Source organism: Meriones unguiculatus, chromosome 7 (assembly GCF_030254825.1).
Source record: "Meriones unguiculatus strain TT.TT164.6M chromosome 7, Bangor_MerUng_6.1, whole genome shotgun sequence".
Classification (NCBI taxonomy): domain Eukaryota; kingdom Metazoa; phylum Chordata; class Mammalia; order Rodentia; family Muridae; genus Meriones; species Meriones unguiculatus.
The window spans coordinates 90,356,873-90,374,190 of record NC_083355.1 but is presented as its reverse complement, the minus strand read 5'-3'; the positions used below and the strand labels follow the sequence as shown (position 1 = coordinate 90,374,190).

Here is a 17,318-nt window from a genome sequence, read left to right as displayed (position 1 = left end):
CATCAACCCCAGTTCCTTACTTTTATTGCAGTCCAGCCAGGTTAAGAAACTTGTTCAAAGTCACACAGGAATTCCTACGGGCCCAGGCACGGCATCCAAATTTATCGGGTTCCTGTTCAGGGCTTTTTTCTGCTGTGATGTGAGGCAGACAGGTCTCTTTAGACATTTACTTTATGATTATAAAATTAATATATGTATTGAATATTCAAATACACCAAGAGGTAGTTGCAATTCCTTCAGCTGTGAGTGTTAGAAGCTCAAACCTAATTAGCCGATGCCAAAAATGGAAAACTTATACACGAAACCATCAATCCTGGGTGCCCCAAACTGTCATGGGGGCTGTGGATCTTGCAATGTGTACAGCGTGCTCTCCGTCTGGGGAGGTCCCAGACTCAGCATCCAGCAGGCCCGCTCCCTTCCCCAGCTGTGGCAGAGAAGCCCTAGGGAGGACTGAAGAGCTGGCTGGGTTTGTCTGCTCCTCAACTTCTTGTCCTCTGCAGGAGGCCTGAGTCACCACCATCCTCAGTCCTTGGTAATGGCCACTGATTAGCATAGTTTGCCATAGCCCTTTCCAAAGCTTCCCTGCTCAGCAGACACCTGCTCCTACCTTGTGCTGGGGCTTAGGGAGAAGATGGAGGGGAAGAGTGCTTTAAGCTTATTTCACAGGTGAGGGCCATCAGCCTGTGGACAGAGCCAAGGGTGGTTTACTGTGTGGAACATGTGTCTGAGGAGCCGTGGACTCGTCGGCGTGTGGGACCAAGGCAAAAGCGAGGGTTTGCTCTGTCTGTCTGCAACCATTCACATTGGGCATCCTGGCCTCCGAGCATGTGCTTCCTGTCTGTGGCTGAGGGAGAGCAGCTGTGTTTATAGGTGTCGGAGACCTGTCTCCATCCTTGGCCTGCCACGATGGCTGAGGGAGAAGAAGCCACGCTGGTGGTTTTCGGTAGCAGTTCCCTCCAGCACCCAGGGGCTGTATCCATGACTCCTGGGAAGACTTTTAGAGTACATGCTTGAAGCATGAGCCAGAAGTAGCTGTGCCAACTTCAGGGAGGAAGGACCAGACCAAGGATGCCCAGGGTTCCCGAGCAGGATCTCCTCTGGAGAGAGGAACCGTGGCTCCGAGAGTGTGGGCCCTTACACGTATCCTCACCCCCTGTGGGTGCCGCTACACTGTCTTGGGAGGCCCTGTTCTTCCAGCCAGGTCTCCGGTGCTGAGAGACAGTAAACAGCCAAGGGTGGGAATCAGGAACTCCATACATGTTTCTTAGAGATGCTTGTTCCTGCTTTGTGAAATCAGACCATGATGAAGCCCATGAAACCTGACACCCAAACTCCCAAGCCTTCGGCCAAGTGCAGGTTGGTGCGCACCCTTTTGTGACTCTGGGCTGCCAGGTCTAGCCTGGTGCTCAGAATGCCTCTGTGGGTTTATGAGCAAAGGTGCCCAGCAGTGGCCTTGGCCCTGGGCTCAATGGAGGTGGCCGGGATGGAATACCATCACAGCAGCATGCTACGATCTTCCTGGAGATGATGCAGGCTGGCATCTGTATTTACGTGTGTGTGTGTGTGTGTGTGTGTGTGTGTGTGTGTGTGTGAGAATGCATGTGTGAGTGTGCGTTCATGTGGTTGTTCATCTACACAGAAGCCAGAGGTCAATCTTGAGTGCCATGCCTCAGGAACCATCTCCCTTGTTTTATGAGACAGGGCTTCTCGTTGGCCTGGAGCTTGCTGATTCAGCTGGTCTGGCTGCCCATAGAGCCCCAAGAACGTGTTCTCTGCCTCCCCGGTGCTGGGATCACAGGGGCATGCAACCATGCCTAGCTTTTAGAGCTGGCTTCTTTTTAAATGTAGACTCTGGGTATTGAACTCAGGTCCTCATCATCATGTGCACGCTCTTTAATGACTGAGCTATCTCCCCAAATTCTAACACTTGGGGTTTTCAAGGTTTCAGCAATATACCTTCAGCATGGGCTTCAGTGGGCACATAGGTACCTTTGGGCAAAAGTAGAAGGTGGCATTGTCTCTGGCTGGATTCCCCCAGAAGGAAGCCGTTTCTGGCATTTGGGAGACTGCAGCCCTTCTCCAGCACCCTTGTGGGAGGTGTAGCCTGCTTATCTCTTAGTGTCCCTGCCTTCACCATTTACAAGGAGCAGTTTCTATTTAGAGGAACTCTTCCCTTTGCTGGGGTGTGTCTTCTCTAAACAGGTTGATTTGGACAATATTTTTTAAATGGTCGTTTCTTAGTTTTATTTCATTTGACTTGGGGTCTTAAGAGAGCTCAGAGCTCTCGTTGCGTGTGACTCAGAGGAGGGTCAGTGATGGAGTCTCTGAAGAACTTGCTATAAATTCTTGTTAGGTCAGCTCTGTATCTCTCTGCATGTGTGTGAGTGTATGTGTATATGTGTGTGAATGTGTGTTTATGTGTGTGTGTATGTGTATATGTATGTATGTATGTGTACACGTGTGTGTGTGTGTGTGTGTGTGTGTGTGTGTGTGTGTGTGCACGCATATGTGTTCATGTGCAGGTTTGCCTCAATGAGGAAAACAGAGAGGGAGAAGGAGTGCTACGTTCCCTCTGCCTGTGACGGTGGAAGGAAGGCTTGGTAGTCCCGCTAGTATTTAAGAAGTGCTGGCTCAGAGCTAGGAAGGTGCCTCGGTAAAGAGCTTGCCTCGAAAACACCTCTAACCTCAGTGCTGGGGGGCCAGAGGCAGGGGGTTCGTGGGTCTTGCTGCTCTGTGTTAAGTGAGATCCTGTCTCAAAAGGGGAGGGGTGAGGTGGGGATGGAGGGCCAGTAAGATGGCTCAGCAGGTGAGGGTGCTTGTGGCCAAGCCTGATGACCAGAGTTTGGTTCCCAGAACCCACAAAGTAGGAGAGAACAGACTCCCACAGGTTGTGTTCTGACCTTTGCATGTGTGCACGTGCGCGCGCACACACACACACACACACACACACACACACACACACACACGCAGACACACAGACACAAATAACAAAACAGAGGAAAAAAATAAGATGGGGAATGACAGAAGGTCAACTTTGACCTCTGGCCTCCACATACATGTGTACACATACATGTATACATTGACATATATGTGCATATATACAAACATGCACCTACGGACACACATGGACATACACACATACACACAAAGCACAGGCCCGTGGAACTAGACATTCTGTTGTGAGCGCTGTATCATGCATGTTGTCTTAGTTACTCTTCTGTTGCTGTGAAGAGACACTGTGACCAAGGCAGCTCTTAGAAAAGAAGGTATCTAATTTGGGGCTTGCTTACAGTTTTAGAGGGTCTGTCTGTGACCATCATGGTACGGAAGCATGGCACTAGAGCAGTAGCTGAGAGCTATGCCCCCTGAGTCACAGGCAACAGGTAGAAAAAGAGAGATGCTAGACCCGGCATGGGCCCAGTGGTACACCTCCAATGAAGCCACACCTCCTTATCCTTTCCAAGAAGTTCCACTAACTGGGGACCAAGAATTCAAACATAGGAGTCTATGAGGGCCATTCTTATTCAAACCGCCACACATAGTGTGTGGAATTTAGTTTTTAGATATATAGTATCTAAACGATAAACATATTTAGCTATCGTGGTGTTGATCGTAGTAAGCAGAGATTAGAAACGATTACAGAGCCCTTTGGTGCCTAGTTTGATGCACATTCCGTACATAAAATGCAATATTATTTTGGCTTTTAAAAGTGTGGCTCAAAGGCCAGTGAGGTGGCTGAGCAGGTGACCATGCTCGATGTACAAGCCAGGAGAGTTTGATCCTCAGAGGCTGTGTAAAGGTGGAAGGAGAGAACCAACTCCACAGAATTGTCCTCTGACTTTCATATGTATGCCATGGCATGCGTACTCCCCATCACAGACACACACACACACACACACACACACACACACACACACAGACAGAAACACACCACAATTTCTTAGAAGTGACTCCAGAAAAAAAAAAATCGTGTGACCTCATATAGAGTGTTCTTTGGGTAAAACTTTCTAAAAACAAACTCAGTAATTTATCCACCCTGGGCTGCATCTCTTTAAATGTACAGGAACTAGAGTGAATTCATGCTGGAAGACAACCAATCCACTTCTTCACACCTCTGGGCTGGGCGTTCCTGGACGTGCCCTAGGAATTTAGCAATGTACTGGGCTCTTGGGCCCACTGTCCACACCGTCCTGAAGTGCCTCATCTGCTCTGTGAGGACTGTGGGCTGAGGACCACTGCCTAGGGCTTGATTGTTCCATGTCATGAGTGTCCTCCATGTCAGATCTTCCAAGGACAGGGAGGAGAACAGGTCACTGTGAGCACTGTGCCTTCTTGTCCTCCTTAAGGTCCCCCGCAGAGCCTCATGGGCTAGGTGTGGCTCACCCTGGACTGAGGTTGGTGGGTCGTCAAGGACAAGGTCCAGAGATGGGGAGGGAGGCTGTACTTGGCAGTCTAGAGAGACCTCGAAGAAGGTTCCGTTTGTCTCCTTTGCGTTCCCTGGAAGGACAGAGGTCTTCTTCCACGAGGAGGCTTTCAGAGTGAGGACAGAAAGAGCTTCATCTGGCTGCCATTAAGTCATCTGTTCCTAACCAGAGTTATAACCGGATGGAGGGGCTCCTCAGTCTGGCTGCTTTCATTCCACCTCTCTGTCACTGTGAAGATGTCATTCCTCCTACATTTATTTCTTGGTGGGAAGACGAATGTGGTGCTGTGTGGGAAGAGGCTAAGGGCTGGGAAGAGCTCTTTGGAGCCTGAGAGCATCCATATTGTCCCCAGACCAATGCATTTCTCACGTATCCACCCTCATTCCCTTCCAACTCCCCCAACTCCAATTTACCTTGAGTCAAATTTCCACAGCCTCCCACCCGCCTGGTGTCTGAAGGCCAGCACACGCACACAGCCCTATTTCTCTCGGCTGACTGCCGATTGAGTGCAATATTCTCTGCAGCTTGCACTGGGTCGCAGAGACAGCACAAGGTGTTTTACCACGTAGAGATGTCACGGTTTCTATGACAGAAAATCTGGGGCTAGTGAGAGGCCTCCTCTTGGTCACTCCTCCAAGAAGTGAGCGCTATCCTTGAATGGGAGAGGGCTATAGATGAGAAACGTATCAGGCAAGGGCAAAAGCTAGCTCACTCAAAAAGGGGCATTTAACCCTTCATTCATTTGTTCATTTGTTCCTTCATTCCTTCCTCCCTTTCTCTATTCCTCCTCCTCCTTTTTTTGGTTATTTCAAGATAAGGCCTCACTATGAAGCTCTGGCTGTTCCAGAACTCACTATGTAGACCGGGCTGAACTCAAACTCACAGAGATCTGACTGCCTCTGTCTCCCAAGCGCTAGGACTAGAGATGTGCGACATTACGCCTTCTTAAAACATTTTTCTTTAATATCTCTCTGGATTAAATGCTCAGCTAGTTTAGCATCCAGACCTTTGTTCCCTGTGGTCTTAGGAAGACACTATCTCCATTTTAAAGGTTGGGAAACTGTGGTACAGATTAGGAAGCAAATTTCTCAAGGGTGTCAGTGGTGAAACCAAAGAGAGACACTAAAGGGAGCAGGTCAGGGCAGGAATTGTTCTGTCTAGGACCTGGCACGCACACACTCATACAAGTGCTTGAAAACTGAGGGCTTTGAAAATCCAAATCTCTCCTGTTCCCTTCGAACCCGAGGCCTCGTCAGCACCTCCGGCCTGAAACACCCAGGCAGCAGCAGGCTCTTTGCCTCCCTTGCTGAATTCCAAGGGTAACAGGAGGGAAGGCAGCCAGAAATGGGTTCTGGTTCTTTCTCCTCATTTTTGTGTTTTGGGCAGCCTTTCAATGACTGGGGGTGAATGACCAGGATACACTTCCTTCCTTCCTTGGGCTGCTGAGGAAGCTGAAGAGAGGGCGGGAACCCTGAAGGAGACTGTAGCTCAGGATGACCCCGAAGCGGAGAAAGTCTTGTAAGCCAAAGTCGTAAGACAAACCAGTTACAGAGACCCTCAGAGGGGCGACCCCCAGGGGACAAGTTCAGGAGGAGGTCTGTCCCTGCTGCACTGAACTGCCAGAACTCTACAGATGCGAGCAGGCTGTGGCCAACTTCGCTGGCTCTTGCGAATCCTGCATCTTAATTAGTTCCCTACTGTTTTTGTACATGGCCCACATTTTAATGGTCTCCAGGCTTCTTCCGCCATTTGCTCTCTGATGCTTAGTGCGATTTCTCTCCTCCCCAAGACAGTTCCCCCGGCTCCTCCAACACCCTCCCGTCCAGGAACAGCTTAAGGAACGCTGATGTGCCAAGCATGTAGGTTGAGATTGATGGGGCTGTCGGCGGGCTCCTGTGCCCCCCAGCCCTCCCCCTCTGCCAGGCGCGCCTTAGATGGATGAGTCAGGTGGGGGTGGGCACAAGGGAAGGTAGTGAAGAAGAGACAAGGAAAGCCCCGAGCTAGGTGTGAGCCAGTGGCCACTGTGACCTTCTGCCAGGCCTGCCTCGGATGCTGCTGTGTCCTTCCAAGAGAGAAGGACACTGGCTCCCAGCCCCATCTGTCAGTGTTTATCTGCCTCTGTGTGGGGGTGTCTGAGCTCGGTATGGCCAGGAGAATGGATGCCTTCAAGTGCATCAGGGGAAATGACCTGTCATTTATCTCGTTCCTGCGGTGTCAGAGCCTGCAGCCATTCATCCTAGATGCCTGCATTGGCTGCCTCTTCTGCTCCTGGTGGCTTTGTGAGTAAGGTAGCTGGGGAGAGGTGGGCAGGCCTCCAGCCCTCTTCATGTTGCAGCTGCCTGTGCCCCTGGGAACCTGCTCCTGGGCTTCTCCAAGGTTTTAGGGGGCAGAACCGGGGACAACAGAATTTAGGCATCCTTGGCGTTGCTTGTGCTCCTGGCAAGAGACACAGGCCTACAGCTGGAGGTAGGCAGGGCAGCCACATGGCTACTGCAGGTTCCAAAGCCTCATTTTGTAAACAGGCCAGAGGGTGCCATGTTTAGCTCATGGTCCATAAGCCTGAGAATCATTTAAGTCTACCACTGTGCATTCTACCCCCACTTCTGTCTTCTCACCGACAGGTACAGGGCAGGGACCCATCTTCTTCTTCACCTGCATCCCTACCAAGGCTTGGTGTGTGGCGGGTGATAAAGACTTGTTAGATGAAGCTGGGAGGACATACTGAGCTCTCATATGTCCTTTTGCAGGTGAGAAGAAGCCTTGCCCTAGAGCTGGGCTTCCTGTCCAGCTCCATCATTGTTCTGAGCCTCTATTTCGTCACAGGTTGTAGCTCTATTTTGTCACAGGTTGTAGACCCCTTTTCCTGTGATCTTTTATTTTCTTATAATCTATTGGAGAGGGGGAAAAAACCCCACCACTGAATAGATATCACAAGGCCTGAATTCAAGTTCAGATTCCTCCAGTCACTAGCTCTGGGAGATCAGACCCTGGTTCTTCCCATGCGAAACATGGACAATGATGGCTTTGTAGGGCCATTCTAAAGGCCATGTAGTGTGGAGGCAGCGCGAGGAGCCTCAGAGATGCTGCCTCCACCATGCTCTGTGGAAAGAGCCCAGGAAGCCTCCACTAAGGCTGCTGCACTCCTCAGCGTCAGTGACGAGCCTGTTGCAGACAGCTTGCCGCACCTCGGGGGAATTGTGCGCTCTGTGGTCTGGAGCAGAAACACATCATACCTATGAGTTTTATCCCAAAACCCTATTCTAGCATCTTCTACGTTGAGGAGAGTTCTGGGAACCTGGCTGTGGGACCCACTGCTTTACTGTAGCTGCCGTCCTGTGATCTGCTAGGACATACATAGCTATGATGTGATATGCGTGAGAGGTCATGTAGCTTCAATGTAGTGTGCCAGAGCATGTAGCCGTGGTGTGATGATATGCTAGGGCAGACACATGCACTGTGATATGCTAGGCAGGCCCGTATGCCCGAAGCTCATCTTCTGCCCTTGGTGGCAGCTGGTCTACTTTCTTGGAGAATCTCTGTGGACTTGCTCACATAAGGATCCACACCTTGGAGGACCTCTGGCCTCCTCGGCAAGGTTTGCTATGTAGGAAGCCCCCTTGTTTGGGGACCAGGGGACCCCTGCCCTGTATACTCTGGGGTCTGACAAGGAGAACCTAAGCTCCCCGAGGACAGAGCTTTGCCCCTATTCTGCCAGCTTCTTGCCAGCACAGGCTTATCCTGGGGTTCTGTAAGTAGTGCAGAACCTCCTCACTGGTCTCCCCGTTTCTGTCCTCACCCCCCTTCAGAGTGGTCCTGTTACTATGTAGGCATCATCCTGCCAGTCTTTGCTCAAAGCCCCTGAGGCTCACCATCACGCCCAGGTTGGAAGTGACGGTCTCCTGCCACCCGCTCAGCACTTCACAGTCCCTATAACTCTGTGAGGCTGACCTCCCGCGAGTCCCCCACTCACTGTGTGTGCCAGGCGAAAGGCAGCTTCAGGGCACCTGGCACTAAGGGCTCCCTGCCTGTGACGTCTTTGCACGGCTATCTCACTCCTCTTCCACGTTCATATATTCCCGGCCAAACTTAAAAGTATCTCCATCCTCCTCTCACCCCCATAGGCCAGCGTCCCCGACATGTTCTGTCTTTTCTCCAAAGCACCAATTACGAAATGTCAGACTGTCGACTTCATGCGTTCATGTCTTGTATCCCTTCCCACCAGTGTCATTTCTTATGAACCTGAATGTAAGTTCTACCAAGGCAGGGACTTTGTTTGTTTGTTTTGTTTTTTTGTCTCATCCACAGTCGTGTCCCCAGCACCTGGAAGAGCCTGCCACACAGTAAGCCTGCCACTGTCTGCCAAATAAATGAACAAGGGCAGGGTGCCTTCTGCTGTGCTTTGCCGTGTCCCCTCCAAAGCCGCAGGGCGCTGTCGAATCCTCGCACTGGGGCAGAGCCCATCTCTGTGCTTGGAGCTGTGTCTGCGCTCCACCTCTTCTGTTCCTTTCACTGCTCCAGATCCGGCTTAATTGCTTCTGTTCTCTCAGGCCCAAATCCGTTCTGGGGGAAGCTGGGTCTCACCACGTCTGGTGGCCCGAGAGTGTTGGAAGGTAGAGGACCCTGGGATGAGGCTCACGAGAGGAGGGAGGATGGGGGAGAAGGAAGGAAGGGAGCCCAGTTTGGACTATGTACTGGGCTCCTACCCTTTATAGCTACGGCCTCATTTGGTCTTTAGCAGCAGCGGGAGGTGGGCTCTGTTCTCTCAGTTTTACAGAGGAGGCAATCAAAGCCAACTGTGTGGTTTAGGGGGTAGGAGAGCTGAGCCTTCATCCCCAAACAGCCTGCTGCCTCAACCCCTTTGAACTACGTTTTACTTATTTATTTACAGACAGAATCTCACGTAGTGCAACTTGCTGTGTAGCCAACACCGAGAGTTTTCTAAGGGTATGTGCCATCACATCCGTTTCGTACAGTACCGAGTATGGAGCCCAGGACAAGTGCTCACCAATTGAGCTACAACTCTAGTCCTTAACTAGTTAGTTTTAACCCTTTCAGGCTTTAGAAAGGTATACTTGAAGTGTGTGTGTGTGTGTGTGTGTATGTACTCATATATGATATATATAGGTGAGTCAGGTGTGGTGGCGGACGCCTGTAATCTTAGCGCTTAGGGAGGAAGAGGCAGGTGGATCTCTGTGAGTTTGAGGCCAGTCTGCTCTACAGAGTGAGTCCAGGACAGCCAGTGCTGTTTATTACACAGAGAAACCCTGTCTTGAACGTCCCCCCTCCCCCACAAAAAATAGATATAAATGTATCTGTATATATGTATCATATATATGATACTATGGAATTAGTTTTTTTATATGTGAGCTCACACACAGATACATATGGATATATGTGTGTATGTATCATATAGATGTGATACTATGGGATTTTGTGTGTGTAAGAGAGAGAGAAACAGAGAGAGAGAGAAGGGGGGGCAGAGAGAGAAACAGAGATCCTGGAGGTTGAACCTAGGGCTTTGGCCATGATAGGCAAGTCCTCTATCAGTGAGCTACATTCCCACCCAACCTGATGGTCAATATATGTGGACAATGTAAAATGATTAGATAAGACTAATGAATGTGTCTATCACCTTTCATTGTTGCTCATGTGTGCGTTGATTACACTCAGATCTACTTCAGTGTGTGTGTGTGTGTGTGTGTGTGTGTGTGTGTGTGTGAAGAACACTCAGATCCACTCCTTCAGCATTTTTAAGCGCAACAATACATTATTAATAGCCAGTCAATGTTCTCTATCATGGATCTCTAGAATGCATTCCACCTACCTACCTGAAATCTTTTAACCTTCTCCCATGGGTCCCACACACCTTGGGAATTTCTCCTCCGCTAGGCCTCTTTCCACCATGATGCTTCTCTCTGCCCTTCTTGGGAAGCTACACTTGTCCTGTAGGCAGGCCCAGTGGTGACTTCCTTTGATATCATGGATGTTTCTTTGGGCCCCAGGTCTGTGGAAATGCTTCTTTGGAGTACTGACCTTCCATTCTAGAACTTACGTTAATGTGTCCACTTAGAGGAGTGTGGGCAGGTACCGCAGGGGCCACCTGGGGGGATGATGGGGGCCGGGGGAGGTGTTTCGTGTTGTGTGGGTATCTTGGGATTCTAAGACAAGCTGTAGCAGAGATTGAGGGCTGCAGCCTGGGTGACAGGTTCTCAACGTGAACCTTATTTTATTTTGAGCTTTATGGGTCACAAACATGGGAGTCAAATGCAGCCAGGGAAAGGCCTTCCTAGGGAACGAGCGGGTGGCTCCCTGGACCTGCCTCCATTGTAGGAAATCAGGTCTCTAGTTCCCTAGCGCCTGTTTTCCCCCTCTCTCTCCATGAGTCTGAGAGTCTGGCAGGGATAAGTGAAATCTGGATTCTTGGGCTTCTTGCTCCTTGGTGTAAGTTGATGGATAAATCCAAGGATGTATGATGAGCTTAACTTCTCAAAATAATAAGCACCCAGAAGAGAAAATGGCACATTTGTATTTTTGAAGAAAAAAAAAACCAGAGACAGGTATTAAAAAAACAACCATGACAACAAAACACCCCCCCCCCCCCGAGCGCACTCACACACCAGCAGGGGATGTTTTTGCCATTGTCTGCAAGCTCTCCCCCTCCCTCTGTACCATGACTCTATCTCCAGACCCCTGCGTCAGAGGGAGCCCATGATGGATGGACGGATGGATGCGCCTTGTCGGGGTGTTTCACCACGATTTCCCTTGGGGCAGCCTGTCTGTTGCCAGAGCCCAGCCTCCCGAAAGATGGGTATCTCTTGCAAACTCGACAGCTAGCTAACAGACAGCTTCTCTCTTTGTATATTTCCCCAAAGAAGACCTGTCTTAATCTGGGTTTTTTTTTTTTTTTATATATACAGCATATTTTATTATAATCCATATATGACTTGCAGGTTCCCAGCCCTCCATCCTTAGCCTAATAATGAAGGAGAAGGAGTCAGAGGCTCAGGGAGCCTGTGACATCCAAGGCGTTTGCATTTTTAAATGACCTGGGATTTAATTACTCACGCTGCTCCCATGTCGTACTTTCAGATTCATCTTGCTTGCATCCTGTTAATGAGCTCGGTGGCTCCAACAACCCAGTGGAAGCTTTCTTTTGGTGCCTTGGGTGGCAGGCTTAGGGCACCTGTGTCAAAAGCTTATGGCTTTGATCTACACCCGAGAGGGATGGCTGCCCTGTCCGGAGCCTGGGGGAGAAGCTACAGTGCTTCCCTGGCAAATTTTTTCCTCCTGTGCTTTTATTTGTGGTATGTTTCTTTTTTATTTTTTCTTTTTTTTCTTTTTGACTTCCTATGCTTCAATCCTTGTTTGTCTAAGAGGGGTTTTTTTTTTTTTCTTTCTTTCTTTCTTATTTGGAAACCGATTTGCTTCAGATTGCACAGAAGCTGTCTCTGGTGTGATGGATCGTGCTGGAAATCACCCAAGGAGCATCTCTGTTCCCAATTAGAAAGTGGAGGCAGAGCTGCCTCCGGGTCCCAAGGAGGTGGCTGGCTTTGGGTGACAGCTGCTGCCAGTCTGGGAAAAGTAACGATCCATAGGTTCATAGCCATGTGTATGAAGTGAGACTAATTTAAAGATGAAATATGTACGTGTGGGTTTTGGTCCGTTTTCTTTTTGATGTTAAATGTTTGATGGCTCCTGTCGGGTTCTGTGGCCTCCAAGTTTGTGTGAGGTTAAACAAGAGAAGCCTTTTAAAGAGTCACTGGATCCTCTATCCAGATGAGCCGTATTAGACTGGAATTAAATCAGTGACATCCCCAGGGCCTGCCAGGAGTGTGCAAAGTGTCTATGTTGTGGGAGAGCTCGGACCTGTCACCTCTTTTTCTTGATGTGCTCTGGGACCTCCCGGGGGGTTAAGAGACAGAGAATGTACCCTCTGCCGGGTTGTCTTGGGGGGTGGGGTAAGCCTTTCATTCTGACTAGCCAAGCTTTACCCACAATGCTTTGCAAACAGGGTTTGCCAGAGGTCAGCCCAAACGCCGCTCCTGGAATGGTACTCCACTGGGCATTAAGCAGGCAACGTTAAGAACCATGTTTAAATTCCATCCACTTACTGAAAGCAAAATCTTCCTAAAGCATTTCTTTTAATGCTGTAAAGCTGCTGTGTCCAGTGGGGTAGCCACTGGCCTCCTGTGGCTCTGGAGCCCTCGTCTGAATTTAGATGTGTTATAAGGGAGAGCATGCATGCCAGTGAGGTCTGAAAGTGTGTAGAGCATCACATCAGTGTTCAGATAACCAATTTCATATTAAAAATGTTAGTATTTTGGATAGAGAAAGTATGAAACTTAATCGCCCCTCTTTCTTGCTTTTTTGAACAGGGCAACTAGAAAATTTAGGACGATACTGGCAGCTTTTATTGGCTTTCTACTGGACCATTAGCACTAGTGATTAAAAATTTGTTAATAATAACTTAACAGCACTGTGGGACACTCAGACTGTCCCAGGTTCTTTGCGTGTATCACCCAATTTTGAACCCAAGTTTTAAATAGAAGAAAACATAAAAACCCAACATGCTTCACTTTCCATGTTGTTTTATACAGTAGGTTCGGGGGTGTGTGTGTGTCCTTTTGGAGTTTTTTTAATGTAACATACTACCTTCTTTCATTCTCAGACCAGTGCTGTGGGGTGCCTGCCTGTGTCATCGCATGTAATCCATCAACAGCGATTTACTTACGTTAGGAAACGTTAGAAACCTGCCCCGAGGCAAGGCTAGCTAGCTAGGGTTTGACTCCCGGCCTGTTTGGAAATGAAACTATATGAGCCAATAAAATATTTTGGCAATGAGGGGAGAGTGATGCCACTCTGTCTTTGTGATATAAAGCCTCCCCCCGCCCCCACCCCCTTACCCCTGTCTCTCTGTGCTTTGCTCCTGAAGGGACTGGACCCCGGGCGTCACTGGCTATCCCTTGGAGCCGTTCATATGCCAGAGAAACCCTGCATTTTCATCACTGCGGTTCCATTTTCTCTGTTGACGCTTAGCTCGTGCACGCCAGCCAGTCCACAGTTAGGCGGGATGATCCGAAGTCTAGACTGGACTTTGACCTTTCTGGTACTGGAGAGGGCACGTCCACGCTCTGCGGTGTGATGGGGGTGAGGGAGCGTCTGGGGGTAACAGCTTCTGCAGGTTCCTGCTTCGCCACGTCTTCTGTGTGCCCGGGGCACTGAAGCACTGTCCCCGGCCTTACCTGGGCTTCGTTATCCACTGATGAGATGATACGGAGTCAGCTTCTTGGCATGATCTCTACGATGTTTTGAAAAGTCGCCATTGCTTTCCTGCCTGGCCCTTGCTGAAGTTGTTTTACTTTTCTGAGCTAGAGTGACTCATGTTGGGTTAGATGGCCGAACTTGTCCTGCTCTGAAACACTGCGCCATTCTGGAAACTGAACACATGGATCGTCTAGGTCTAAAGGTTGAACTTCAACTATACACGTGAGGTTATTATAAGTTTGAGGGGTGGTGACCAGCCATTTGACTGAGGACAGGGCAGGAGGCAACACACCTTAATTATTTGAGATGAGACATTTGGAAGGCTTTTCTGACTTGAGAGAGAGTAATAATACATCAGCACACAGGGCTCATTAAAGCAGCTGATTCTAACTGACACTCAACTTAATTGTAACTTCGTCAGACATGCCTTCCCCGACTTTGAAGTGAAGTACCTGCCTCCTCACTGTTTTCCTTGGTAGCACCTGAGATAGCTCATAACTGGGTCTTTGTTTTCTATGTAACATTTTATAATCGGGATCTTTAAAGTATCCAAAGACAGAGTTCTGTCATTATTTGGTCACCTCCTGTGTCTCTCGTTCAGGCATAGTGGTTGTCCCAGGTGCTCAATAGATATTTATTTGTCAGATAGATGATGGTAAAGTTTCATAGATGGTTGATCCAATGGTTGTGTGTGTGTTTTCAGTTGTGTATGTGTAGTATATGGGTATGTGTGAGACATGACTTACGTGATACATAGGGATGTCAGAGGACAACCTGTGAGAGTCCATTTTCTCCTTCCACTGTGTGGGCTCTGGGGACTGAACTTACATCATCAAGTCTGGAAGCAAGGACCTGTACCCATGGAGCCATCTTGTTGGCTCTGGTCCTGGTTATTGGTGGGTATAAATCATCACTCCTTTTTTTTTTTTTAATAAGAAAGTTCCCAAAAGAGACCCCAGATACCTCTTCTTCCACTCTCTTCTGGGTGCTAGCTACTCCTAGGCACATTTCTTCAGTTTTAAGGATGCTGGAGTGGCCTTCTATCAGCCTGTGTGTTTTGGTAGAGGAGATGGAAGTGGCGGGTGGTGGTCCAATGGAGTCTGGAGAGCCTGGCGGAGCAGGCTGTGATTGGTGCCACCTGTCTCCAGTTGTCCTTCTAGACCTGCTCGTCATCCTTTCTCTGCTCCGTGTCCTGAAAAAGCTGACCTAGGTGGGTCACAGCAGCCGAGCCCCTCGTCCACAGGCTCCGGTTTGGAGCTGGCCAATGTGACAAGAGATGGAGGATGGGAGGCGGCGGCGCCATGCCTTAGCTTTTGGTTTCCCAAGCTCTGATCTCCATGCTGAAAGCCATGGTTTCTCTGGGATGTGAGCAAGCACTTTCCCTCTCTGAGGAACAGCAGTGGGATGGCTTCCCTGGCTATATCACTGTTCCTCACTGACTCCCTTTGTACCGCCCACACTCTGTCAATGAGCCCTACTTTACATTTTTTATTCTTCCATGTGAATAAGACATTGGTTTCACTTGGCTATTCTTATGACCACCTTAGCTGCTGGTGAACACATATCTATTTTTTTTTTTTTTTGTGTGTGTGTGTGTGTGTGTGTGTGTGTGTGTGTGTGTGTGTAGAGGTCGGGGATCAAGGAGAGGTTGGAGGAAAATTATATAGTAAATCAAAATATGATCACTTATACCTTAGTTTCCTGTTCTTAAAAAAACTTACAATTCTCTGTCAAGAGTTTGAGGACACCCTGGGGAAGAGTCAGAAGCTTTCTTTGGTCCCTCTCGGGGGCAGGATGCCTCCAGCCCTATCTTTGCTTAGCTGGCCCTTCCATGACTGCAATAGCCTTCTGTGACTGTAGTAGAATACATGAGATATTAACTTATAAAGAGAACGGTTTATTTTGGCTTACAGTTTTCAAGATTCTAGTCCATGGCCAGGCAGAACCGGGTTTTGGACTTCCTCAGATGGCAGTGGTGGAAATGCTCCAGACGGCGTAGAGCCAACAGGTTACCTCATGACTGGAAAGAGAGGGGGGAGGAAGTGACCAGGGTGGTACAGTCTCTTTGTGAATACACCCTAATGGGCGAAGGACATTGCCCACCAGAGCCCATCTCCTCAAGGTCCCTCCACCTCTCCGTAGTGCCACCTCAGGAACCAAGCTTTTGACACATGAGCTTTGGGAGAGGTGAACTATAGCAACCATTGACTTACAAACCCAGCAAGATAACTCCTAATGTCTGTAGAAAAATGCCCTAGTTTACTGATTTCTCCAGGTGTGGGAGCATCGAAACCCTTGCCATAGTTCTCTCTGGGCATGATAGTGGCCTGCTGTTCTGCTGCTCTGGGGCCTATTGGGCATTTCTGTCACTCTGTTTGCATTGGTTTGGAGCCTCTACTTCCCTTGTGAGTTGATGAGAACAGCCTCTCCAAGGTTCTTTTTATGGACAAAAGCAGTGCTGGGCAGCCAGCAGGGCCAAGGGGAGACCTTAAAGACAATAGTAATTAGCCATTGTTTGAACATTTTCAAAAAACCCTATAGTCCTGGGCACCGTTGTTCCTCGTGATAGATGGAGAAATGGGCTCCAGGTTCCTTGAGCATCTTGCCCAGAATAATACCCCTAGACTGGCAGAAGCAGGGCTAAGACTCAGGCAATCTGATTCTGCATCTGGAGGGTGCCCGGCCCCTCTGTTCTGCCTCAGCTTGCCCCAAGGAGTGGGCAGGATCGAGATCCATCTCTGGGTCAGTGCACTGGAGGAGAAGCTAAACCCAACCCCAGTGTGATAGCATAGGCCATTTGAATCGCACCCGAGAACTCTGGACCCTTCATGCTCCTAAGGATCACCTTCTTGCCTCACCTACTTCTGGGTGCCTGACCCATCTGTCCGTGTTTGTGTTCCAGAAGTGGAGCTGCCCCTGAAGAAAGATGGGTTTACCTCCGAGAGTACCACCCTGGAAGCCTTGCTTCGCGGTGAGGGAGTGGAGAAAAAGGTGGATGCCAGAGAAGAGGAGAGCATCCAGGAAATACAGGTACCCTGCACCTGCCAGGGCAGCCCCTGGGCACCGCTGCCCACTGCCTCATTGCCTTCCAGGGGCAGGGCTGCCTCAGTGCTATGAGGGATCTTTGGAGTGGGAAGCATCCCTCCACCCCAGGAGAAATCATTGCTCCCTCGCATCTGCTCCTCTCCTTGGTTTCCCGGTATCTGTACTCAGAGCGCGTCTACCGAGCCTTCTGAGCATGCGCTACTGTGCTGAGTCCTGGAGCCATAACGGGAACAGGGAAGACGGAGTCCTTGCCGTTTTGGAGTGAGCCGCCCATCACTGGGGCCCCTTCCTCAACTCTGCCCTTTTCCTTACACCCTGGTTCTGAGCTGCAGCTCACCAGGTCTCCCAGCCTGTCCCAGCACCTCCTACCATCCTCCAAAGCCAGCCTGGTCCCCCTCCCCCAGGCAGGGACAGTGGCTTTGGTCCCCATGTGTCCACTACCTGTAAAGCTCTCAGACATCACTGTGATGTCGTCCATATGCCGCCCTCAGTGTGTCCGAGGTCCCCGTTCTCTCAAACTACACAGGGGCCCAAGAGCGTTATCAGAGCATCAGCATTTCGATACTATTATTAATAATCAAATAT

At 49.5% G+C, this 17,318-nt stretch overlaps 1 protein-coding gene across 4 annotated transcripts in view; it reads left to right on the top strand.

Moving 5' to 3' along the window:
- The window catches only part of Dpf3 (double PHD fingers 3), a 269,339-nt gene that overhangs the window by 131,934 nt on the left and 120,087 nt on the right, over positions 1-17,318 (top strand). For all 4 annotated transcript variants that reach the window (XM_021653727.2, XM_060387818.1, XM_060387820.1 and 1 more), the window contains exon 4: positions 16,591-16,718. In XM_021653727.2, coding sequence (XP_021509402.1) covers positions 16,591-16,718 — 128 coding nt within the window. The remainder of the gene's footprint in view (positions 1-16,590; positions 16,719-17,318) is intronic.